This window comes from Copidosoma floridanum, unplaced genomic scaffold (assembly GCF_036245765.1).
Source record: "Copidosoma floridanum isolate Cflo_tuat_1 unplaced genomic scaffold, Cflo_Japanese_pri ptg000001l, whole genome shotgun sequence".
In the NCBI taxonomy this organism is placed as follows: domain Eukaryota; kingdom Metazoa; phylum Arthropoda; class Insecta; order Hymenoptera; family Encyrtidae; genus Copidosoma; species Copidosoma floridanum.
Window position 1 is genome coordinate 9289282 of NW_028321878.1, and position 27840 is coordinate 9317121.

At 40.5% G+C, this 27840-nt stretch overlaps 1 protein-coding gene across 1 annotated transcript; it reads right to left on the reverse strand.

Moving 5' to 3' along the window:
- Positions 1-1386: 1386 nt before the first annotated feature.
- Positions 1387-27362, reverse strand: LOC106639820 (uncharacterized). The gene is made up of 12 exons (XM_014353603.2): positions 26879-27362; positions 10753-10822; positions 10402-10661; positions 10216-10279; positions 9642-9737; positions 9453-9553; positions 9164-9295; positions 7263-8296; positions 5902-6571; positions 5672-5801; positions 5394-5519; positions 1387-5306 (listed from the first exon to the last, which is right to left on the reverse strand). Exons 1-12 carry the CDS (start codon positions 27056-27058, stop codon positions 4846-4848), a joined length of 3324 nt encoding a protein of 1107 aa, XP_014209089.2. The 5' UTR covers positions 27059-27362; the 3' UTR covers positions 1387-4845.
- Positions 27363-27840: the final 478 nt, after the last annotated feature.

Consider the following 27840-nt stretch of genomic DNA (forward strand, 5'->3'; position numbering starts at 1 on the left):
CCCGCTTCAAAAAATTAATACTCTATAACTAAGTACTAAGTACTATACTTATCATTTTCATCTTTTAATAAGGCAAAATGTATATCAGTAAGTACTGTGGTTCATCTAATAAATGAAACATAATCCGTAAAAGAAAGATATGGTATAAAAAAAAAGTAATATTTTTTACTAAAAACACAAATTCCACCTGCACCCGTTGGGTTATTGAAACCTTTATTTCAATTTTTCTCTTGTGATTCGTATTTATTTAATTTATTCGTCTATATTATTTTTAAAAAAATTATTGGTACATCATAGTTTTCGCGATGTATACTGCAGAGAGATCAGCTTGTTTTTATCTTTCACGGAAATGAAATTAAACAAAACGACGTGATAATGAAATTGTAGTTTGTCACAAAACGGAAAATAAGAAATCGTATTGGGTTATTGTATGAAAATTTAGCTCTATATAATAGAATGTAGTGAGGTAAATCTTCGGAGTAAATAATAATGGGCCATTATTTTTTTTCTATTTTTTTTTTTTTTGTTTTTTTGTTTTTATTGTATTCAATGAAATACTAGGGCAGTCGTTTTACACGTATGCTCATCAGTTATTACACGCTGCTCATCATCAGTCGGCGATTGTACACTTATTAACTATCATTTAATTGAATTCATTCGTTTTTTTTTCCCCCATCATGTAATTCAATTCATTTTGCTGTTTATTTCTTTCATTCCACGCATTACGTAATTAATTACGTTTGTCAATAATTAATCGCAAAAGTGCTTGAGACCCATACGCATGACGTAAGACGAAATCGTATATATCCGGGGATCCCCTGCCCTTTTCATTTACCCTATCATATCTTTTAAATTATTTATTATTTCTTTCTCCCACTATCTAACTAAGGGTTTGTATATAAGAAGGCTCAGAAAGTCTAGGGTCGTGGTTGTAGAGATGATGTAATATTATAGACTAGATTTTCTCAAATCATTCACTGCTTCCATTCGTCATAGCATATATTATTATGCAGTACGCTTATAATATATAGGTACGTCTACGACAAACAAGTAACGATTGCGTTATTGTACATGTGTGTACACGGAGCTCTGAAGATAATAATATTAATGTTATTACAGATAGTGCGCGCAGATTTGATCTATCGGAGACAAATGAATAAATCGATCGGTTAATGTTTACTGTGAGTTTTGTTGTACCGCAAGGTAAGTGAAAAAAAAAAAAAAAAAAAACGAGAGATGTACAAATAATACGTGCTGACTCGCTCTATTTTTTTGTTTTAACATTGGTATTCTTTTTTTTCCTCCTTGTGTTCCTAATATCTAAATCAACACATCACCTCGTTTGTTTATTATAATTATGTATGCTGAGACAAAAATTGCCTTCGATTTTTTTTTTTTTTTTTTTTTTTTTTACTTTCCGACAGTCTGACAGAGGTTTTATTATTTTCTAGATATAATAGAAAAGAGGGGAGGAGAGAGATGGAGAGCCACAAACGATGACTCTTTCAAGTATAGATTCAGTTCAGATGAGCATTTTATTATTTTATAACAGTAGTATTATTTCATAAAGTACGACAAGACGCTCCTTCGAGCGGAATTGATTAAAATTTTTTTTTATTTTATTTTTTATTTTTATGTTGGTCGGCATTAAAACACACAATGTTTAATAATTCGTTACATTCTTCTTCAATTCGAACTTTTCGACTTCCAACTTTTGAGGTTCTTATGTGTTATAAAAAATCTCAAGTTATCTTAATTAATTTTATTTTTTGACAACATTTAACAATAAACAGATTATACATCACGAAATGAGGGTAATCCATTTTTTATAAAACATTATCAAGTGTTTTTATCAATTATCATACAAGTTGAGGGTTTTTATAATACATAAGACTCCTCAAATCTACTCCAAACTATTCTCTTCGTCTTTCGATCTTTTACTATTCACAGCGTTAATAACTATTTAACTAACTAATCATACATTTTCTTTTCTCCATCAGATAGGACTATTGTCTAATAATTTTGCTAAACTACCGGTATAAACGTTGCTTTTTTTGTCTTTTCATTACAATGAAGGTAATGTTTAGGTAATGCAACAACGACGGTTCAATAATATGCACAGTAATGTGAGGGATGGAAAGGGGTCTAGGTATTGCGATTCTTCGTCACAATCGCGCAAGCTGCTTTATGGAATGACCAGCTACATACAGTGTTATTATTATTACTTTTTTTTTTCTAAAATACTTTGTAGGTGCATGTGAATTATTGTTGTTATTATTATTATTATTATAATGTATTGTTCCAGTTTCAGATTTTTGTTTCACTTGACAATTATAATGCAGTCGATTATATATAATTATCATCATAATTAACATTAATGGTTTCACTTTCATTTTTGCTCAATAAATATTAAAATAATGTTTTTTTTTTTTTTTTTTTTCATATCAGTTACGAAAAAAATATACATACTTTAAAAATTTACGAGTTTAAATTTACAATAAAGCTTATCGTTGACTTAAATATATAAATTGATGTATACCTAAATATATGTCCTGTATATAAATTTTAAAAAATCACCGATACTTTTTTCTCATTTTAAAACTTACGTAGCTGGCTCTTGCATGCGGCAGTTTCCATTTCTTTTTCAACGTATGTATACGACATACGTACCCCGATTTCTACAATACGTGTGTATATGCTATTTAATCAAGTACGGAATTGTAATTGCAGCGACCCAAACGAATTTTTTTCATGTTGAGTTTAAATTGGTATAGCTATGTTCTTTTTGTACTTGGGCTTATTATATTTACGAGATTTATTTTGATTTTGAATACGTACATTGAATATAAAAAAATTTATTTATAAATTCAAGACACCGCCGTCAGAAAATTCACCGACTAGAATCGAAAATTCGTGTTATCGATTTTACTTTGGTTGGCAAACCGAAAAATTTGAATTTTACTCTTTGATTGGACAAATTTTACTTTTTTGTTAATCAAACCATAAAATACGTTAAAATATTTTATTTTTTCACTCATACACATTCTTCACTTAAAAGGACTAAATTATACAATTACAAGATTAGGTAAAATCTAATTGTCCTGATTAGCTTTGCATAATACAGAATTATTCGATTTTTCATTACTTTAAATGATTATTAAATTTCATCCGATCGCATCGACTTTGGCATTATAATATATATAATATAGCCCAGTGTGCTTTTACCAGTCTTGTTCTTTCTTGGTGCCTACAAGTATATATTATTTATTATATTTTGTAACTGTATTGATCAACCCTGTGTTAAGTTTGAATTTTTTTAATCAATTGTACGAATTTATCTACCCGAAGCGAAAATGTAACCAAAAGTTAAGAGCGACAATTGAAGGAATTAACACATAAATATGGCACACGTGAATTTGGCGTGAGCTTATTGCACATTTTCGTGACCACTTTGTAAAATTTAAAGTGGGAAGACTTGTAGAGCCTCATCCATACAACAATATACTGTTCAACGTTCGTGAAGAGGAATAAAGACACCAAGGATTATTTTTTTTTATTTTTCATTTGAACGATTAACACATAAATGCGTACATGCATACACATAAAAGCTCTTTGCGCATACAAACTTTATACTTGAGATTTGAGCGAAAAAACGCATGATTCGTACTCTATAAAAACTCGAATGATTTACGATTTCATGGCAAAGTTGCAATATGCACGAAAGCACATATTTATGCAACAACATGCTCTCTTATCCCTTTGCAAATCATATACTAATGTTAATTGGTTAATCTTTGCGTTTACCATCAAATAAAAAACATTTCCACAGTTGATTTTTTAGAGATGTCCTGCAGATCTACCATGATGTGTTGACCAGCCCGTGCTGCTGTCCGAGAAAATCCAGAGAATCTTAAAGTAATATTACTTGTTTTCCTTATCTACACAAATAAGTTGTAGTCCAGCCTTTTTCTAAGGGAGCCATTTATAAACAACAGTCTGCAACGTTTCATCTTGCTTGGGATCTGTTACAATGAGCGCACTCGCCGTAATAAAAATTACATTTTGTAACAGTATCATTGAGAATAAAAACTGAACAAATAGGTATGTGAATGCAAGAGAAAAAAAAATTACTTTATTTTTATTTTATTGTTAATTCATGAAATTCGGGAACTTAATATTTTTACGCATTAATAAAATCAAGTCTTAACAACTTTTCGACATTAAGCATTACTTATCAATGAAATGTCAAAAAAACATGGTCTCATTAATAAGTAGTAACTTGTGCGTTCAATTATTAATGTAAGAATATGCACGGTTCATCATTGCATAATACAATTGGAAAAACAGTATACATATTATAAAAAAAAAAAAAAAAATCTTGTCAATTTGAAACATTATCATATAAATAAATAAAAATACAAGTAAACATAATAATCAATAAACGGTGAAACAAATGAATCAAATGACGCGCGCTTGATGATCGCTGGGGTAAGAAAATTTTTCCTAGTGCAATTAAAATTTAATTATTAAATAATGCAACGAAACTTCGATATCATGAGTTTACGTTTTAGGGCAATACGCTTAATAATATATGTACACTTGACCGAACCAGACGGCGCAAACACGGATAAAAAAGAAACAAAAAAAAAAAAAAAACAAAAAAAAGTTAGAAAAAATTCAACAAAATACACAACTCGGTAAGTTAACGGGTATCCGGGATTCCAAAGACGGTAACAGCGACGGGGTGTCCAGGATATCGATAAAACGTGCGAGCGAGTCGCGCCTCAGTTCTGACTGGTACTGCGCGTAGCTCGGCTCTTAGACAAGCCCGCGCATGGTTTGGTCCTATCTGTGTATGTATCTGCCGGTGAACGAGAGCGCGAGCATCTCAACGGGCAAGGATCCCCGACGTTTGGCCAACAGCGGTACCGGCTCGTCCCTCTTGACAAAGTCGCGCTTGCCACGACTGCTGGGCCATATGGCCCCGTTATCGTTGCCATCTGCGCCGCTGGCAAACATTTCGGGGCCACCACTGCTCCGCCTGCGCAGCAATTTCTTGCTGCTCCTCGTGTTGCGAGACTTGCCGTTGCCTCCGGTGAAGCTAGATCGGCCGAAGAGGTCGCGCCTTAGCTCCGATATGTCGGCGGGCACCGAACCCCGACGTGCGTTCAGTATCGCTCCGGGCGTCGCGCCTAGAGCCACCTCAACACTCAGCCGCGAGAAGCCATTATTGTTGTTACCAGTATTGTTATTGTTGTTATTGTTGTTGTTGCTGTTGTTGTTATTGTTGTAATTCTCGCGCTCGGCTGAAAAACGATAATTCGACAAGTGTCAGATCTTACCAGCGACGAGTCATTGAAAATGGATATCGGCGCGACTTGGTGATTGCTTACCTGCTAGCTGAACTAGATTGCCAAGTAGATTGCCAAGGGCCGTTTCGTGCGGCAGGCTAGATCGTCTCTTATTGTTTGACAACTTTTCGGTGCGAATGCTCAGCCCAACACGATTAACTCCTCCATCTGCGCAAACAAAAATACGTGTCGTATTTACGGGATTTCGCAAAATCAAGCAATGTACTAATTACGCGAGCGAGGGACTTTTTACGTGTGGTTAAAGGACAAAAAAAAAAAAAAATGTGTGCACTCAATCGTAAAATTGTCAATGTATTAACTTGGATGAGCGGTTATGTCGGCAGGAACGGAGCCTCTCCTGGAGCAAGGATCGATGGCTTTCGTAGTCGACAAATCGTCCAGCTTGGCCATCAGTCCCACCGGCGCTGAGCCTCTTCTTCGCGCCAATCCCTGTACATATCGAAAAAATGGAAAATTTTCATCACTCTATTTTCCATCGAATATGTATAGACATTCTCACGCAAAGCTGAGTTAAAAAAAATCACAAAACCTGATTGCTGGAGCGTCGATTCGAAAGGACGTGCGAGCCTTTGGCCAAATCGTCGGCCACGCGAGGATCGACGTTCTCCTTCATGAGCTTGAGTATCTTGGAGCTCTTCTCGCGGCCCGTGTCGGAGTAGTCACGCTTGTTTCCGGGCAGGCTGACGCTATCGACGCTCTTCCTGGGCTCGCCGGAAACGCTGCCACTGCCACTGTCGCTGGACGGCGTGGCGCTCGTGTGCCTCGGCGGCGAGTCGGGTGGACTACCGATGAAGAAGACCTTGTGGCTGTCGGACTTTTGGGCCTCCTGGGTCAGGGGGATGGTGGTGAAGCGACGACCCGTCCCGGGCGCCACGCTGCGGCTCTTGGTCTGTGCGGGCGTTGAGTGTCGCCGCAGCTCGGCTCCAAGGGTAGCGCAACCCTGACCCGTTGAGGTGGAACTCGAGCAACCTAGTCGTCCGGGTGGAGGATCGGGACTCGGGGCCGTGGGCGCAGGCGAGGTCGAGCGCGACGACGAACTGTCGGCCTCCAGCAGCACTTCCGGACAGCACTGCGACATCTCGGCCGTGGTCGACATGTAGCGCATACGCGAGAACGGCTGCACCGGCGGGAAGGTCTGCTGGCGCGTCAGCGTCCCCTGGCGCGCTGCCACCGGCTGCTGCTCGATTAGCTGCTGCTCCCTGAAAATGAGTGATGGAGAGCCGAGCGATTATCAATCATACTCCTCCATTACTCTTGATAATGCCATTTTTCACGAAGCTTGCGTCAATGGTTCTTTACCGAACAGCCCCTTTGATTTCTATATGCAACGCGTTTATAAATATTATCAGTTCCTGCTCTTGACTTTCAGTCTACATGCCATATCGCATCGTTATGATGTACGCAGTTATCCGACGTTTGCAAAAGTTGCAAAGGGAAGCGCGTATCATCAGCATTCAAAGGATTTTTCCCCAACAGCGAGAAACAATGAGGAAAATGAAAGAAAAAAAGGTGTATTTCACTCAAAGCGCAAAACCAGTTAGCTCGGGCATGAGTACTCGAAACACACTGTACAGCAGTCGGGGGAGCTTAAAGGAAAAATATGCAGATGCACAAACGAAGCGTTCGCGTGTCGAGGCTGCAGTTGAGCCGATAAAACACGAGTACCTAGTCACGTAGGTACCTATAGTATAATAAAGTAGCCGCCGAGTCGGATGAATGTTTCAGAGGCTTTTTCTTTACGCCGACTAGAATGCGAGCGTTGAAAACTAAATGAGGCGAGCTCGAGCAGGTTGTAACGTAAGTATAAGTAAGTACATAACGAGAACGAGGGAACAACGGGAAAACAAAAAGACGGAGGATGACAAAAGTAGCGGGGCTTTGAAAAATTACCAATTCAGCTGCTGCTGTTGCTGGACGAGGCTGCTGAGCTTGGAGGCTTCGAGGCTGTTGGCTATGCTGGCGATGCTCGTGTCGGGCAGGAGATTCTCGGCGCTTACGGGACGCTCGGGAACTGCCAGCGACATCGACAAACTATTGAGCCCGGCTCCGCTAGGCGAGACATCCGAGCGCTGCAGGCTGCTTCGCGATGAAATCCTCGAGGGCACGAGGGACGCGGCTCCGGGCAAGCTCTCCCGCCTCCCGGTGGTCGGTCGGGGCGCCAGGGTCATGCTTCGAGAGACACCCAGGGGCACCGAATGCCGTCGGCCGTCGGAGTGCTGTGGTGGCGCCAATCCTACCGTCGACGACAGCTCCAAACTAACCGAGTCGTCCTCCGTCGTGCACTCGGACGCGTCGTGCACTACCGTAACCTCGGCTTGAGGCTCGATCTGATGATGATGATGATGATGCTGTTGCTGCTCGGCTGCTATGACGGCGAGCTCCTCCTGTAGGAGGGTCTCCCAGTGGCACTCGTTTTCGTGCAGGTTTTTCATGAGCGTGTGACTGAAGGAGTCGTTGAGGAAACGATGCCACTCCTCGTACAGCGGCAGTACCACGAATTTAAAGAAGCCCACTTGAATCTTGGGTATGCTGGTGATGTGCCTGTCGCAGCTAGGGGTGATGGGTAGACTGAGCTGGCGCTCGTAGTCGCCCTGTCGGAAGAACTCCTCGCAGACCTTGTAGGCCCACTTGCGCGATATATCCCAGGGCCGGCAGGGGTTGGATATGTCGGCGCACTTGAGGGCTATCTGGAGGATGAAGTGACGGTGCTCGGGCCTTTGCATGTCGAGCTCCCGGTCGTCGAGGTAGCGCCTCAAGCGCGCGAGAAACTCCTGCTGGCGCGTTATGTCGGTCGCGAGGATCAGAGAGCTTATGTGCTGCTGGAGCTCGGGCTTGACGCTGTCGGGCAGCTGCTCGAGGACGCCGCTCTCCAGGAGGCAGCAGACCGCCGATCTCCAGTGGTGGTTCTCCAGCACGGATTTGTTCTGCAACGACAACAATGGCTCGATCGTTATCATCATAATCATCATTCGACTTTGTAATAGTATATGAACGAGGGTTTGTGTGCGCGTGCGAAGTTTGCGCGACAGTTTGTCTTGACGTTTCTGGGACGTGCTGCTGCTGTACGGCCGGCGGGGCAGGAGTTATTAAGGAAATGCGCGATGTATGTGTCTCTCTTTCTCTACTGGCACTATCGCGAACCCCCGACCCGCCCCCTTTCCGCGCCTCGGTGTCCCACTTTGTGGTGCGGAACGAGTGTTCGAAATCGCGGCTTCACGCTGGCCTCTGTGCCAAGAAATGCCTGGTTTGTTTTTTTTTCTCTTTTCTTTCTTTTCAATTTATTTATTTATTTATTCGCTTATGAGGTTGCATCAAAAGTATTTTTGGAAAATCCGAAAGTTTAATAAAATCAGTGGGCCGGGATCCCACGCACGCCAAGAATTTAAGTTTGGAAATAAATTGCATCGCGAGTCATGCGACGAGTCGTTTAATAGGATTTCATTTGCGTTTTCTCATTCTTTTGTATTTTCTTCAGATAAATTGTTTACAAAAATAATAAAAGTACGGAATACTTGGATGCTTTGTGGAATAAAACATAAAAAAATGTATTTTCGTCTCCTGGATTGTTTTTGGATGCTTTGAAAGAACCAACCAGTACGCGATGATGATGATGATGATGATGATGGTTCATTCCACCTTTTATAATCGACTTTTTTTTTTTTTTTTTTTTCAATATTCACACACACGTTACAGTATTCTCATGAGAACTATGAAAAATAAAGATGCACGAGTGTTTCTGTTTTGCTCAACGACGTACACCTGATGAGAAATTAAAAAAAAAAACAACTCACCCCATAGAGAGCAGCTAGATGATTCCTCGTGGCAACTAGGAACGGCTGGTTGACGCCAGGATGGTCGAGGTCGTGCGTCACGGCGGCTATCAGCGAAGCCATAATTTCCATGTAGCTCAGGTGTCTTCTTATCTGTAAATTCGCGGTATGAGGTACGAAATTTATGCGATGTGCAGCCAAACGCGTTAAACGAAACGATCCGAGGAGCTACATGGCTAGTGGTGCAGATTCGCGAGGGTGAGCCAAAAAAGAGAGAGAGAGAGAGAGAGGGGTGTTTATCATACTGTACCTGTTCCACTTGAAGAAAACAGTGCATCGCTTGCGTTACGTCCGCCGCGTGAATGCTGTTGTGATAAGGATTTGTACTGTGATAGCCCTCTTCGATAAGAGCTGGAATTTTACGAATTTTTGTACGATTGTAGTAAAAGGCGCGGGTATCCGTGTTTGTTTTTATTTATTTATTTTTTTTTTTACTTACTGAACAGTTTCCAGACTCGCACGACGTCCAAATTGAAGTGCTCGAGGAGTCCGTACCAGTGGAAGAGATGAACGCACACGACCGAAAGGGAACGACCTGTAAATTTACAAGAAACGCACACTTAATAAAATATCGTTTTCAATTTTATCGAATAAGAAAAAAAAAAAAAAAAAAAGAAAGAAACGCACACTGATCCCCCGAGCAAATTGTTCATTATTGCAAACGCATTACACAAACCCGTGCGAATGGACGATAATATAATTTGGTTGTAACTTGTCTTTCGAGTTTATGATGCGCGGTTTCAACGTGGCGCGACACGCTTTATAAATAACCGTACCAATTATACCCGCGTGAAATCGCGAGTTAAAAATACACATGCGCGCGAGTAATCATGACCAGCAAAGAGTCGTTTTGACAAAATTCGTTAATTCGTTAACGGCGCCGCGTCCATTCGCTCCGTTCATTTTAAGCGGGAGGAGCCAAAGCAACGCGCATATAAACAAAAGAATCGACGTGGCTGGTGATGTTTTTCGCCCGCAACGAGCGATGGTGGTGGAAATGAAAGGTCGCTCACCTCCGGTCGCATTCTCGAGTGTGAAGGCGTTGAAATTCCAATTGGCCACCCTCTGCAGGACGCACTGAAAGCCAAAAAAAAAAAAAAAAAAAAGAAATGATAAACGGAAAAAAAAACAGTGAGTCACCTCCAGTAACGGAGTATAACACAACGGATCGGGGAGGGTGTTGATTGGGGTTGTCTAACCTGGACTTGGCCGTGGGAGACGTCATCGAGGAGTGCGGGATCCTGGTCGAGGGAGCGCGTGACCAGTCGTTTGCGCCTCCGCTTGTGCATTGTGAGGAAGCGGCCCGTGTGCTTCGACCGGGGCTGCTGCTGTTGCTGCTGGGGTTGGCTCGCGTCGAGCTTCGACAGAAGCAGCCGCTCGAGCTCGTCCAGCTTGCCGAGCGACTTTTTCCGGCTGCCGTTGGGCTGCAGCGCCAGGGCGTCCGGGTCCTTTGTCTCTTCTGCGCGAGGAAAGATGCACGCGTTATGCTCTCGATTCATCATGATGGGAAATTTTTATTTTCCGCTAACAGTCACTATATATTATATTACCGGATATCCGTAGCATGAGAGCGGCGCTCTGCTCGCGGCTGCAGTCCACCATCGCCTCGGACGATTGCCTCTGCAACAGGAGATAATGACAAACCGCCTTGATTAGTATACTGAGCTTGAAATTTCTTTAATTTTTTTTTTTTTTTTTTTTCTTCCACCAGCCGAATCGAGTGCTCGTGTTCAAACACCATTTGCGTTTGGCACTAATTGCTCGGTGTGGGTTTTTTGAACGGACGATCACATAGATCGGGGGGGGGGGAGGGAAAGGGAAATTAGTAGCTGCACGCAAGCTCGTGCGACCGAACCGTCAATTTTAATAAAAGTCTCCTCCTCTCACCGACAGATTCGTACCACTTATACACACTGGCGTGTCCCGAAAAACGTATCGCCAAGGTGATTAAGCGTATCGTACGAGCATATAAAAATACACAATGTTCATTTCCATTTGAATGTAAAGTACAAAAAATAAACGACACGATGGCCAACCTCACTTTTTGTAAGTAGGGCGTGTACGCGTGGTGACTTATCGCGGTTTTTCATTTAGAGCCTCGTTAGTATATGCCCCGAGATACTATCTGAAATACGTTTTCCTTCACCGACTCCTGCGAGTCGGGCTAACAAGCTCTGACGCGGGGCCGTCGGGGTTTTGGCATTCACATGATGAGATCGAGTGATTCGGACCGAGCGGCGTGTGTCCAATGAGCTGTAGTTCGGGACGAACAGTATACGGTGCCTGCGTTTTAGCTCCAAGAGGTCAAACTTTGCAATTTGTGTGGCTCATTTTGTACTCACGCGGGAAATAACTTTTGACGCTCTTGTCGTCCATCGGAGATTTTCGAGTAAGAATTAACTTTGTAACGAGCTAATCGTGGAGCTAACTTTGGTAACGAGCAATTTTTTACCGCCCACCTATACGAGACGTAGGACATTTTTCTACTGTCGAGGAAAAAAAAAAAAAAAGTCCACAAATTATTACACATACACAGCGCTACGACAGATAAGAAAAATAGTTTTTGTTTGTTCTTTGTTCCGTTATCTTAATTGTATAGCTGCAACCATAAAAAAATGACGATGATTAATACACATGAAAATAAAAAATTTTCAATGAGAATCGATCGTGTTCGCATCACAAAGTGTGAACATGACGTATATATTATGATGAACGTTCCGCAATTGTTGAGGAGAAAAATCAAAAGCCCGTGCGAGCCAACTCGTGCTCGAGCTACAAGCGCCTAAACAGAGACTACTAAAACGATAATGACGATAAAGCCGATTGACGGACAAAGAAGCCAGTCCCAGTGCGTATATACCTGTAACGCACGAGTAGAGAGACAGTAGGGCGCCCGACTCTGCACGCGGGAGTTGAGTTATTTTCCACTTAGACAAATGCCGAGTGCAGTACACGTATAAATTATTAACGACGTGAAAGGAACGATTTGACTCGCGAAGAGCGGCAGTGCTTCTGCTGCTGGGCTGATGATTGGTGTACTGGCTATACTGACGGAGGGTAGCTTAATGTGCGTCGATTGCAAGCTGGCAAAAGGCACGCGGTTGTGCTTGCATTCAATTTGATGGCTCGTTATACGTTTGCTCTTATTTTGCTTACGATCGACATTACGTAAAATTTTATAGATGCTGTTTTGATTTTACACTCGATGAACCAAACGATTATACTTGTGTTTTCTAGTCAAGCTTAGGTAAGGTGATTTTGTACGAAAAACACCTTATTGTGAATTGATTGATTTGATTCTTGAGGATAAATAACAACGTAACAATGTACCATAAGTTGTTTTCTTTGGTAATTTTTGGCACTCCATGCGCTAGGCGAGGAAAAAAGCTTTAAACAATTTTAACTCAATGAAAACTACAAACGTTTTGAACGATTGATTGGGTTCATTCCTATACGATTAACAATACGCATCCTAGTGTGGAAAAAAAAAAAAACGTTGTCCAAAACGTATACTAAATTTGAACAATTGAGTTCACCAGCTATATTTTAAGGCTACATTGTTGGGCGTTTTTTCATCTCTGCGGAACGACCTCAATTTCTCCCCTTTTTGTCTTCGGCGCAGCTCGAAATCGATTTTTTCGTCGTATCCCGATACTTCCTCGTTCGCTCTTCGAATAATACGATTAAATGGATTTATCTGTCCCTTTCCGCCTCTTTCTCCCGGCAATAGATTGTAATCGCCTTTAAGCCGCTTGATTGACATCGTCCTGCCATACGTACAAACACACACAACTTTGCCATTTTCGTGCGCTATATGTATGTCTTTCTCGTTACGGACGACGTACAGTTAGAACAAAGTATTGCCCCGCGTTAAAAGCAGCCAAGAAAGAGAGTTCGAAGCACTCGGTCAACACAGAAAAAAAAAAAAAACCCCCCGGGGTCTAATTGACACTAAACGCCTCCACTATTCGTAAAGAAAACATCATGTGCACGTTTCGCTTCTTCCTATTTCCAAGGGGTTTAGCTCGAGACGCTGAGTAATAATAAAATTAAAAAATTATACAGATGTTAGGAACAAATTGCAAAATAAAAGTGCGACACGGGGTATATTGAATTTATTATACACGCTTGAGTGAATAGTGAAAAAAATACATAATGTACGAACTGATCGCGGGACACACGCTAAATTTGACTCGCGTGATTTGAGCAATAAAGTTTTTGTGTGTGTTTAGGGGATAATAAGCATACATCGATTGCTCGCCTTCCTCCCCCCCTTGAGCATACGCTGTTGATACAAGTATACATTCACTCGATTTGCTCTACAGAGTATAATAACTGAATCAGTGAACAAGTACTTACTGATTAAAATAGTTAAAAATATAGATCGACGCGAATCGGTGAAAATGTAAATTTAACTGTTTATTTTGCGTTTACCGATAGCGTTTCGGTATACAATAGAGCGAATGTGGCAAAAATATGTTAATAATTTATACCAAAATCCACGTGCGTGAGTAATTATATATCAACTAGTGGATCATCTACAATATTTCCCTTTGACACGAGTTACCTTATTCCTCCCGAACAAAGCGAGCATCGCAGTCGCCGACGTTATTATTGTATCGCGTGGGTGATGGTAGAAACACTCATCGGCAAAGAATCCTGGTATAGTGTTGATGGGGCGGGGGGAGGATATGCGTACATACCAGAAAACGTACGAAAAAATCATCATCACCCAAGAATATCCATTTGAAACAATATTTTTCGAGACACGCGGATTCAAAGATCGTCCGAAAGGACCGAAAAAAGAAAAAAAATCACTACCCAACTCTCGAGTATGGGACCTGCTTGCAGCGAAACAGTACAAACACCCCCTTGGATTAAAAAATTAGAGCACTCGAATTCATTTGGCAAATCGATATTATCGTGCTGTTTTGTTGTTTGGTCGATAAAATGAAGACAATGCAGCCGCGAACAATAAAGAGCAACAACGGGCCTACCTCCTATCAAGGTTGCAAATCGAAAAAGGGAAACAAACCGGGACACGCTCGTCCCGATGGCACCCCCTGCACTTGTAGGTATAGGGTAAAGCCATAGTGGGAGACAGAGGCAGAAAGCAGCCAAATAGAGCCGACGCTGGAGAAATAAGCGAGGAAGGGAGGCAGATAGATCGTTAGTAGACAACGAATCGAAGAGGGTGGCAGGCTCTTACCCTGAAAGTTTGATCGGGGGGGGGAGGGAAGGGAGGAGAGACTGCTATTGTGCTCGCCTCGGGGTGATGGCTGGGCTTGGAGATCTTGGACCCCTCTCTCTTTCTCTCGAGGGGTGCCAAAGAGCTCTAGCCGTATAGTGCTCGTAGTTCGTCAGCCGCCGCCGTCGCCTCCTCCTCCTCCTCCTAGCTGCCGAATCGAGAGCAAAGCACACGCTGGGCGTCGATATAGCACGTATAGGTATATACACATCACCTATATATATGTATATATGTGGCACTGCGCCCGGAGAGAGAAAAGAGGGTTGCGGCTTGGCACCGGAGAGCTAGCTAGAGAGAAAAAGAGAGACCTCGAGAGAGGGAGATGGGGGTGGCGGTGGTGAGCAGCGTATACACGTACACGTAGAGAGAGAGAGAGCGCCGAGCTCGAGCCAGCTAGTGACGTCATGGACTTTCGGGTCATGCACTGGAATTCAGGTCGACACTACTCCTCGGCAGCGCGAGCAGCTGTACGTATGTGTATATAAAATATAGGCTCGCTCTGCTACTAGCGCGACTATATACACTATATATGTGTACTTTACGCTACTCAGCTGGCTTCCAACAAGCACTTCTGTATATTGTAAATCTCTATTTAAAAGTACTCTGCTGTCGGTACTTTACTCTTTTTGTGCACACAAGTACATGTATAGGCGCCAGCAGCGTCATCGGCTATACCTGCTCAGTTTGATTCGTCCGCAAACCTCGAAAGAAAGGAGAGCTCCTTCACCCCTTGTACCTACCCCTTTTACACTTGCAACAGCACCAATGGCCATGTGTCAACCCCGTTTTTTTTTTCATCATATTCTTTTTACGCGTAAGTAAAAATTATGACATCCCTCCCTCTCTCCTTGAACTGCCTTTTTTGTATCTCAAAAAAAAAAAAAAAAAAAAACAAGGGATCATTTTTTTTTTTTTTTTTTTTTTATTGCCATCCTCATTGGAGCTGTACACATGGCGTAAAAATAATGCATTGCGTTTTTAAATCATACACCTCGAGCCGCTCGACAGCTCCGACTTTCATATTTTTCAATTATTCGAGCGCAAGAGCACAACATAATATAGCATCAGCAGCAGCGCAGAGCTTAAAAATCAATGTACGAAGCGCTTATTGCCTGCAGCGTCCAGGGAGATGGCGAATTTATTACTACGTGTAATCCTCTTTTCTTTTTTTTTCTTCTCGATGATATTTATTGCATCCAAGTGTATCTGGTAAATAATTGCAAAAAAATGATGGATAGCAACTGAGCCTCGTGTGCATAGTTATAGTTGCACGGGTCAGAACAAACAAGTGTATGAAAAAAAAAAAAAAAAAAAAAAATTCATTCGCTCGAGTATAAGCATGCAGCGGGTAGAAACTGAAAACTACGTAAGAGTTGACTTTCGCGTGTTTGCCTCGAAGCCTGCTCGAAGATAGAAGCAAACGAAAACTCATTTTTGTTATTAAGTATTCACCTGGCGTGCAGGCACGCACACACACAACAATGGGTATGTATGTATATACCTGTATGATGATCGAACCGCAAGCGTCGGCGTGTATGTATATAGGCGCTGGAGCGCATAATAGCGCTTATTTATTTTATAACACGTCAGGCTCGCTCGAAGCGTTTAATCGCGCGCGAGGCGTACATCACATGTTATATACAATACCTGTGCATGTATATTTAGTTAGTGTACGGGTGTACCGCGGCTGCGGCCGGAAACGCGATACGAGGAGAAATTATCACGCCGAGAAATACCTACACGTGATGTATAGCATATAGGTTTGCATACAGGCGATGATAATGGTATCATAAATCCTGACGGGTCGTCGGTATATGTGGGTTTCGTGGTGGGACAACAAAGTATTAAAAATGATATGCCCAGTGGACGCAGGGCAGAGTTACTTGGAGTACCCAAAAGACAATCTAATCGCAACGGAAACTCTTTATCTGTTGCAAGTAGAGAAATATTACAAAAGAAAAAAAAAAAAAAAAGGTCGAATATGTAAATGCAGTTCGAGGTGATTTCGAGTTTGTAAGCGTATATGTTTTAGACGTCCCCGATAATCCTCGAGGGATCTTTATACACCAAAGTGAACGCGTTGGTAAAATTTTTTCGCTGTAACCGTGACGAGGCCAAAGCAAAATTTCGAATCATTAACAGAGTGCCAAACCCTCGTCCGTCCGACGAAAAGATTCTGTCGCTTGAATAGGAGACGCGAAAGAGAGGAAAACGAGGCCGGGAAATATTTCCTCGCCCAAGGCTTCTGGGACTATAGTTCCCTGACCAGCGATAAAACGCACGTCCCTTTTATCCCCCTGTACATTGTGTGTATCCTACATCATGCCCCTGCGTGTGTACATATAATTTTATCCTACTTGTCTGTCATCCCTTACTTTTCGCTTCTTCCTTCAGCTTCCGCGTTAAAAAAATGCTTGTATTTCGTCCCCTTCGGGCCTACTAAGCGACAATCATCGTCCCTTTTTGCGCAAGTGGACCCTAGTTTGCGATATTCATCCTTTACGCTGCTATGCAATTTACTAACCAACTGCAAACCACCTTTTGTGTTTATTCATTCCTTCTTTAACGAGTGTGTCTTTGTAAGACGTGAGATGTACAAAATTTGCAAAACTTGAGCAAAAAACAAAAATTTCAAAGGGAGAGAGAGCGCGGAGAAAAATTGAAGAAAGATGAAGAAAGGAATGGCAAGAAGCGAGAGGCCGATGTTGCAAGCTGTTGTCATTTATTAGCGAAAAAATTGATGCGTTTGCGCGCACACGACGGTGTGGTTGCACTCACGCGCTTTGGCGCGAGACGACGACACGGCACATAAATTGATGCCTCGCGGGAACTCGAAAGCTATAATAGTGCCGTCGACGATTGTTATGCAAAGCTTCCGACGAGGACGCGCCGTCGTACTTACATATAGACGCGGCGCTGATCCGTTGCCGCTGTACTCTTCGCTCTTCTCTTATACATTTTTCGACAATGGTATATATATATATGCAAGCTACTCTATTATTTTTGGTCCAATCTTTGCCACGTGGCTATAACGTTGCTATTAAAAGTATATAGTAACATTTTTTCAGATTAATTCATTGTTGGGGCTGAAGCTCCTCAAAATTTTCACCAAGACTGTGATGATAAAATGTTTTCGAGTTACTTATTTGTTTGTTAAATGAACTTAAATGCCTACTTAATTACACCGCAAAAGTATTTAACCCAATAACAAAAAAATAATTTTGTTTTCGCTAAAGTTTGAAGGGCACTTGAAGGTCTTTTCGCAAGGATGCGACTAAAGTGCGTTTTAGCGAATTTTCTTTTTTTCTTTTATATATAAAAATACATCGGTATACTTAAGTTCGCTTGCCTGCCTATTTTTAGGCCGACACTTGGAAATTTATAAACACGACAGTTTTCGAAACGATGTTTTTTATTTTTTTTTATTTTTAAATCTTTGTTTTCGAACAAAAAACTTTACGTTAGATAATCTCCAGCAATAATCTTGACAGATAATATTTTAAAAAGCATTGTTGTCCAGCCAAACAAAAAAAAAAGAAAAAAATTAAAAAATGAGAAGATACTTATAACGAAAAAACAAGTTGAACGAACAAGGTCTCTCTGCTCTACGAATCGTACATCGTACTTATGTACACACATATATTTCACACACATACGCACACGTGTTTACGCGAACGCATTCATCAGACGCTTTTGCGCCACGTGCACGCACATATAATGCACATAAGCAGTTGTATGCGCAGTAGCTCTCCGACGACTTGTTTTGTGTGTTGACAAGATGTTTTTTCCATCTCTCTCTTTTTTTTAATGCTAATGCACTCGAGAAGTATCTTACATGAGAGGTCGTCTTACTGAAGCTTCTCGCGTTCAACTATTAATTGAAACATGAATTTCTTCCCTCATCCATCGGCGTCTTTTTTTCCCATTGAAGTAATAGTCAACGCCAAACGTTGACCTTTGATCGAATGATTAATAGCCCGAATTAATAGCGACTACGACGGCGCATCTGTGCGGATAATAATAGCTATCGAGTATTATTATCGAGCACAAGACAATCATCGGCATCGACATCGTTTATCAGAGATGATGTGTGTAGGGAGCCTCTAATCAAAAGAAAGACTGACTTGCATAAGCTGAGTTTCTCTCAATTAGACTTTTTTTTATTTTTTCCCTCGACTGGCTTCTTTAGATGAGCTTAATAAATACTGTGGGTTTTTTTTTCTCTTCATTTCATCCTTGAATCAATTGTGATTTTCTTTTTTTGTTACTTTTTTTTTGTTTTTAATCAAGAAAATTTAATTTGTCTGTTTTACCGATATACAATTTGTATACAAAGTGACAAAGGCCGTATATATATAATTTACGATAAGAGATAAGTACAAGCACTTTTCTTTTTTTTTCTTTTTTTTAAACTCAAGAGCTCTCAAGTGCTCAACTTTGATAATCGGATCATTTGGTTAAGCACGTTTAAAGTGTATACAGTAAAATTATTCTAATCACACAAGGAACACTCGTTTTTTGAGAGAGAGAGAGAGAGAGAGATGAGAGAAAAAGTAATAATTACGCGTTCGTAATCACACTCTTGTAAGGGTTTTCATAAATCTAAAAATATACTATTATTAAAAAACGGTTTTTCGTTTAATTCGAGTGAACTTGATTATGGGCTTGGCACGGCAATGGTGACACTATAGCATCGACGAACTCTATTTTAAAAACTTCTGGTTGAACACTCTTAAGTCACTCAAAGAAACGGTATGGGTGTACAGTATGTCACGATCGTTAGGAATTGAATCTGGTTCGATAGACGACAATCTTTTTGCTTTATTACCGCCTGAATCGTACCCGAATTAAAAAAAAAAAAAAAAAAAAAAAAAAAAAAAAAAAAAAAAAATCCAATATTATTTTGATCTCAAAAACCATTTGGCATACTACTAGAGGACAACCGTAAAAAAATCAAAGTTTTCGTTTACATTTTTGATCTAAATAATTTCTAAAAAAAAAAAGAAAAAAAAAATTCTTCAACACGAAAACAAAGAAAACAGTTAAAATTCTTCCAGAATTTAATTCTAAATAAAGAATTCCCGTAAAATCAGACTAACGAACACTGGGGAGCGCCGACGACACGTTTTTCACATAAACCGACTCTGATCGCTCACGCATATTTTACACCGCGTGAGCACCAAGATCCCGGAGGCTGATGCCGTGCCACCACGACGACGCGTTTGTTATTTTTAATTATCCCCAACTGCTGCTGTGGCGTTATGCTGTGTCTATATATGTACTATCCCACAAACAACGAAACTCTCCCGCGTGTCCCTATTAGTGTGCACGAATTTTCGAACAAGTAAAGTATCTTCGAGTGTTTGTGTACCGGTGTCCCTGTGCTTACGCAACGCGCGAGTAAAATTTTTACTATTTAATATATTTAAAAAAAAAAAAAAAAAAAAAAAAAAAAAAAAACATAGTGTATCGGTCGATTGTCATAATTGACGGGAAGTTGTACTTTTATGAATTTTTTATACAGCGCACACGTTTCGCAAAAACGTTTTCGTGTACGGTATAAAATCTTATGATAACATTTTTAATAAAAAATAAAAAAAAATAGAATATTAATACAATAGAAAAAAAAAAAAAAAAAAAAAAAGAAAAGTTACGTATACGTGCAGGAATTCACGGAACGCCGATAAAAATAGCAGTAATAATAACAGCGGACAGTTTTTAATCTGCTTTGGCCAGTATATCGGTATTCATATAAATATAATATATACAGGTAAAGTATAAAGTAGCGGCTCAATCCGATTTAATTAGCGTGGCTTTATTGGCTTGCCGGAAATGAAACTAATAAATCTCTTCCTGATTGGCTTGCAAGCGGCATCAGCAGCAGCGGCACACAATAAACAATAACAATCGGCAGAGCGAGTGACGGGCTGTGCTTGTATATAGTTCGATAAAACGTCACGAGAGAGTGTTATACAATAGCCGTTTTTCATGTATACCTATATTTATGAACTTGTGCATAAACCAGTGGAACGAGTTGGGGGAAAAAAGATTTTACAGTATAGATCCGTATGAACGGATTTCGAGAGAGAGAGAGGGAGAAAAAAAAATAATGTCAATTGCGCGAGGGCGGGATTTATTATTGTATACGTTTCGCAGGCCAGGCACGTTCAATAGATCTCATCCCTCCTCCCCTTCGCGCCAACCTCGAGTAGTGATTGACCTGGTTTACAGGTCGCGTCCGCCAAGACGTCACATACACACTGCACCCGCGAGACGTCGTTTTATTCTCGTGAATTTTCTCGGATTATCGTTGCACCCCGTGAACCTTCTTCCCCCGCATCTTTACAATAAATCATCCTCTGTTTGCAATATTTAACCTTTACGTGCAAAGTCGCTAATTTTTTTTTACATCCCACGGTACGGTATACCAGCGTTGAATGACTTCCCATTTGGTTTTATTATATATTACGTCCGTGAATTATTCCTTGAAAAATCTTATACTCAGGACAAAGAAATTTTTATTTTTCACGTATCTTCAGAAATTTTTAAGGAAATTCGTGAATATGCCGTAAAAATTTTGTGCTATTTTAAAAAATCTTTATTGTTTCTTTATTTCTCAGAGATGATAATTTTTTGGATTAACTCAAAAAACATTAAGAGTAGCGAATAATATAAATCTTGAAAAACATTTTTTTTTATTCTTTACTAGAAAATGATTTTGTAAGCCAGGAATTTTTAAAATTATTTGTATAAATTTAAAAATATGTTTTGCAATACGACACTGTAAGCAATTTCCAGTGTTAAGCAGCTTATTGCAGCCTGGCCTTCGATCATTTCTTTGCCTTGAAATTGGCCAAAAGTTAATTTAAAAAAAAAAAAATAATAGTAGTAAACGAGATGAAGTAAAATCACAATTAATGTAAAGCATACAAATGTTAAAAAATTGTGTGAATCAGTACATACAGGAAGCTTGGTACCGATTGATTAAAATTAGTACGTTCCTACAACCTTGGAGTTTTTCAACTTAAAAAAAAATAGAATTAATAGAAAATCGCTATGCATTTTGTTTTTTTTGTTTAGTCTCTAAAAAAAAAAATTATTTGTCAAGATTAATTAGAGTTAAAAACTTTTCAAGGATCAATATAAAATTGAATAAAAAATTCAAGTAGAAAGAAAAACAGTGATATACTTAATTACACTGAATTCATTGCACGTCAGCCTTTTTTCCCTGGAGGCCAAAAAAATTTTTATCTCGAATAATCATCTAAAACAATTATGTTTCGTAAATTTTTTACAACGCCTGAATCGACATTTTTTGTGGATTTCCTAACGTGTGAGCTCCAGGTTGTAATATACTAGACAAAATTTGTGGGGCAAAAATGCCTTCTTTCAACTATACATATGCTGTGACGCGGCGCACATGTGTTTCGATTCGTGTCTCTTGTTGCTACTGTAGTATACTCCAATACAAGGAATGTTGATTCGAATAATAAAAGAGTTAACCCGCTAACCCCTTTAAGCTCCGCTTATTTTAATTGCCGTTTCTTATCTCTTTCTTTCCTCCTTCCCCCCACGGATTATGTAACCAATTGGCAGGATTTAATTAATTTTTACCATTTTTTTTTAATATTCAAACGACTCGCGATATTTGTGAACTATTTTAGGTTGTAAAATTAAAAAAAAAAGAAAGAAAAAAAAGTTTTGTTATAATAGTTCAAGTAATTGGTTACATTATAGGTATAAACAATGGAAATTCTAATAAACTTGTGCGTAATGATACTACACAGTTGAGGAATGCTTCCAACTGGTAAAGTTGTGTACTCTCATCATCGTACATAAATAATGTTTGAATGCAACTAAATTATTCAAAAACTTGGATCTATATTTAAATTTGAAACTCGTACGCTCTGAATCCGAATGCAGAGTTCATTGACTTGTTTCTCGTGTACACGAAGTAACGCGATATCCACACGTTATTAGCATTATAATGCACGATACGTGTAATTTGTAGAAAACACATTAGTAATGACCTTTCCGAGTTAAAAATAATGTTTTGAAATATTTTTCGTGGTAAAAGAAAAAAAAAATTCTTTGTTTTTTAAAACTTTATTCAAGTTCTTGTATTTATATTATTCATTGAAAAATAAATAAATAAATGTATACTCCAACAAAGTGACGTTATTATATACGTAAAACAGCCGAGAATAATATTAAAACAGTTGTATATCGACCAGCGTAAAGCTTGAAACGTATTTATTATATGAGCTGTTATTGAAATAAATACTAAACTTATGTACACACATGACCCATCGATCAGACAGATCATAATTATTTGTTCATCCGAGAAAATACCGAAAATTCTCTACTACGAGTTAAAAAAAAAAAGAGTCGTCAAAACGAAAATCAACCGAGATGAAAAGTGCGTACAGCCTTATGAGCTATGACAGCGATTGATTTTAAAAGTACAGTTTAACACGAACATACCAGGCCCGATTGTCCTCGCATTATTTTGCACACACACTTAATAATTATTATTCGACGCGATCGAGCAGAAGAAATCGCTTAGGCGTATAAGTGCGAAGAGAAGATCATGATTGTATTCGGCATGTTCTTTCGGGGCGAATCACGTGTACACACTACAAGATTGATACATGTATCATGCAAGTGTATATTTGCGGTAGGTCAGGCTCTTTCGTGCGTATAATATTAAGTACGTGTGTGCAAGACCGACTCGTAGAAATCCTAGAGTGCCGTCCTGGGGTATAAGCTTAGCTGCCCTCTAATACACACGGCACACACCGCACGCCATTATTGACTCTCAAGATTTACAGCCGGCTCGCGTGCCGTTATTAATAAAATGCAAGATTGACTCGCTCTCTCTCTCGTGCCGACTCCCTCGCTTGTGTGTGTATATGCATAGTGTTCTACTCGCGTTACGTCACTAATTTCCTTCATGTCTGGCAGAAACGAGAAATATATATGTATATATGGACTCGCTAAACTATTTTCGAGCCTCGCGCTTCTATTTATGTGTTTGTGTCTATAAGTGCCCTCGTATACGTTATGCACACGTGTGTACCTATAAGTAGATGAAATGCGGGCGACAGACGTAGCGAATTAAATGCAACAACAACGACGACGACACCTCACGCGTGCGATAAATATTAGATGTACTTAAATACGTTGTATAACGATACCCAAACTTGATAACAGTACCAAATATCGTGACAAAAGATACGCTTACAAACCGGTTACATTAATGCTGAGATAAGGCGAGGCAGAAAAAAAAAGAAACGTCACATTTGTGTAGGTACGTGTACTTTAATAATACGAAGCACGAGTGCTGTATAGTACTCTTATCTTGGATCATGGATAAGCGATGCTCGTTTTGATTGCGGAACTTGACGTACGTTAATACTATTATTGGTGAGAGAATCCATGATAAAAAGTTGATAGGAAGAGTATAAGTAGAGCACGAGTGTGATGATTAAACTGTCAAAAATACGATGTTTGAAAAACGTATACCTAACAGGTGTATTTCTTCCTGTTTTTTCATTTTTTTTTTTTTTTTTTTTTTTAGCTTTGGATAGTTTCTTAGCTTAACATTTAAAATGTAAGAGAGTACTAACGGGGTGAGCGGTAATTATTTACTGTGTAATGTAAGTGCACGTTGATAATAACAAAAACAATCATAATAATGGTGATAATATTAATAGTAATAAAAATACTATTAATGATAATAATAAAAATAATTATTAATGATAGTAATAATTAGTGCCATCAGTTATTATATAGCAGTTTAATCACAATTTTATAGATGTCACAATAAAAGAATCTGCACGTCGCGGTGAAAACGAGTATCAATAATGGCAGTCGTTCAAGAAAAATAAACCATAGTACATTCGCTCAAAAACACACACAATAAATACTATTACGTTTCAACGCTATGATGTATACAACAAGACAGCACTAATAAACAATCGAGCAGGTATACAAAGAGAAACAAATAGAAAGGGGACTATTTTCGAAAAATTTCATTTCACTCTTGAGCGCAAGAGGATTAACTAGAAGCTAAAAAGATCTGTCAGTTTTTTTGTAAATACCCAAAACTTGCAACTGCGACGAGAACAAAAATAGCACGTTCGGAAAATTTCTGTTGAATCTCCAGTAATCCTAGATTAAATATGGGGATGGATACAAGATGTGATGCTTGAAATTTTTTTTTTTCGGACAACAAAATTTTCTTCTATATTTTATCGGGTGTATAAACGTGCAGAAAAATACTCTGATGTGTGTAGATTTTTTTTTTTTTCGTACACAAGACTTTTCAAAGTACACAAATATTGTTACTAAAAACAAAACAATTACCATTTATTAAAACAAAACTGCTTTTCTCAAGCAAACGTAAGATAAACAAAAGTTTATGACATTAAAACATAAACGAACACGTTCGAGTACCAGCAGTTATAACACTAAGAATGAATCATTAATATTAATCTACAATAAGACAATAAAATGTATAAATTCACAATTTCCGAGGAAATAAATTTCTCGATAAAATTGATAAAACTTTTTTTTCATGATTATTACACCTCAACATGCACGCGTGGATTTATTATTAAATCGCCAACCACGTGCGTGTATTATCGACTAAAAATAAAACGCAACAATCGATTTCTTTTTTATGCAGCTGCCGATAAGTACCTGTTATTAAACAAGTCGTAGCTACGACATAATATTTTAATCCACGAGCACAACTTATACGAACGCGGCACTTTTCATTGTTTACTTCTCTTCCGAGAGATGTTTAATGTAAATTATTAATAAGAAAAAAAAAAAAAAAAAAAAAAAAAAAAAAAAAAAAAAGAAAAGGAAATCAGAAAACACTTTTATCGCGTAAACATTATAGTGCGCGTAAAACGCGGCAGTATCTAAGCCTAAGTAAGAAATCGGATTAACACGATTAAACAACAAAGCTGGAGGAGCGGGAGCTGAGCCTAATCGCACAAACATAAAAGCTCTTTGACTCTAGCACTCTCAATTTTTTTTTTCTTTTCTCTTCACCAGGAATATACGAAAAATAGCGCTATTTTCATTGAAAGCCTTAAATGGAAATTTAGTGTTCGACACGGAAAATGTGAAAACAGAAATCGTTCATTCGCATCGCGTGTAGCTGGAAAAAATACGTGCTCGATTAAAGTATTTCCACTCGTTCTGAGTTACGGTTAATCTTTAGATTCTCGTCCATAATTAAACACAGCCATGATAAATATGACGTAAAAACATACTTGTGTGGAAAATAATAAGCTATAGTGTTTACACACGTTGTATGCACATTTTCGCATGGAAAAAAAAAAAAAAAAAGTTCGCCAAAACTCATGACGTGCAACGTTTACTATAACAAGAGCAATATATGTATTGATTCGTATAGTATCTGCTCCACTTATTAATTTCTTTTTTGTTTTTATCGAAATCATTCGAATCCATCCACGACGTACTTTGTGTTGTTTTCCAAGATCATTCGTATACGAGCGACAAACTTGATGAAATCATCGATAACTCGATAACGACAATGTTGATAGCTCGAAGCACATACGATTAAACCGTCAGAGGAAAGAAGCAGCCTATATCTTCCCGAAAAAATTATGCTTCATCGCTCGATAAGACGACGAGACAATGTTAAAAAACGGTCATTAACGAGAACTTCTCCAGGGGTCGTTTCTATTTCCAAAAGCTTTCAAGAGCTTTCCCATAGAAGGGGGAGGGAAGCCAAAGTTGCGACACGAAGCCCGTCAGCTCGGGGGACGGCAATAGCCCGGTGGACGCAATTAGGGCCGTAAGAAAAGCTGGATGAGTCGAGGAGGGCGACAAAAGCGCGGGCGAAGGCGTAAAAAACAAAACGAGACTGCATCAGGGGGAGAGAAAAGACATTCGTCGGGGGGGGGAGGGGAGAGAGAAAGAAAGAGGGCGAGAGAGCGTGGCCGTCCCCGTGCGCGTTGTACACAGGCGTCCCCCGTGATATATCGGCTTCGGCCCCGGGCGCTGAAGCTCGTAAAAGCCAGCGATCGCGCGAGCGGAGAACCGGGGGGAGGCGCGAGCAGGCTAGCTGGGGGCTGAGAATTGCGAGCTGTGCGTCGAGGGAGGGGATGGGCAAGAGAGCCTCGTCGCGCCCCCATAGCGGTCGTCCAGAAAGAGCGAGAGAGACAAGGGATGGGGGATGGGGGAGGGGGATCAGGTGTCGGATCGATGCACACGCGAGGAGCTACTGCTGCTGCTTTCACCCCCCCCATCCCTTCCCCGTCAGTGGCAACAGAGCTAGCCACCCTATATGTATATGATTATTATGTAAATGTATAAAATCAAAGGGGTGGTTGTATTTTGACATTGTTCATATTATTGTGTACTTATGGAGCTGTGTACGGGCTTACCTGCTGGTGGTGGTCTTTGGCCGGTCCACGAGACTCGGAGGAGGTGCACGAGACGAGCGGAGGGGGCGGGGGCAGCTCCTGGTAGCAAGTGCTCGACTCACCGGAGCCCCGGCGGCTGCCCGCTATGCACATGGCCCTACGGAATAGGCCCGCGACGACGGCGCAGAGGCCGCATTGCATGCTAGCGGCGCTGCCGCCACTACTCGCGTTGCTACTACTGCCACCACCGCCGCTGCTGCTAGCCCGGCCACCTACACCACCACCTAAACCGCTATAACCACTACTCGACCCGGCGCCGGCGCTCGAGCCGCTGCCCCGCTGGGCCGCCCGGGCCTCCCTCGGCTCCAGCGCTGCTTCCTCCTGCCGATTCTTGCAGCTGCGCCTCCTCCGCCTCCGCCTCAGCTGCTGTTCGCCGCCGCGCTGCTGCAGCTTGCCTGATGTTCCCGACTGGCACGTTTCAGGTGTATATCATATATACATATATATATATTTATATATTTATATATGATGTGTGTGTGTATCCTTCCTTCCTTCCTTCCTCCCTCCCTCTTTCAGCTAATAGCGAATGCTGATAGGCCAAGGTTGATCAGTCGCTCGGGAGGAGCCAGCCCAGCTGCGCTGGCCGGGGTGCAGCCGGCGGCCGGTGTCGGGCTCGGGGCCATTCACAAAGGGCCCCCCAATACTATACCACTGTTATCATTTTCCTCGTCAACGTTGCCGATAATGTCGATGCATCATGATAATGATGATGGCTCGTCCACGGTGGCCATGGAAACGAGCGTAGGTACGGGCATGGGACGGCCGGGGACGGCGCTTAACGCCGAGCTACTGGTGATACTATTTGGCTGATGGTTGTACAACTGGCGGTTGTGATGACAGTACAAGCGGCATGCCACCAACGGGGTGGGGCGCACGTGCTACACAGTTTCGGAGCAGCTACTCCCTTTTTAGGCCTCGTACAC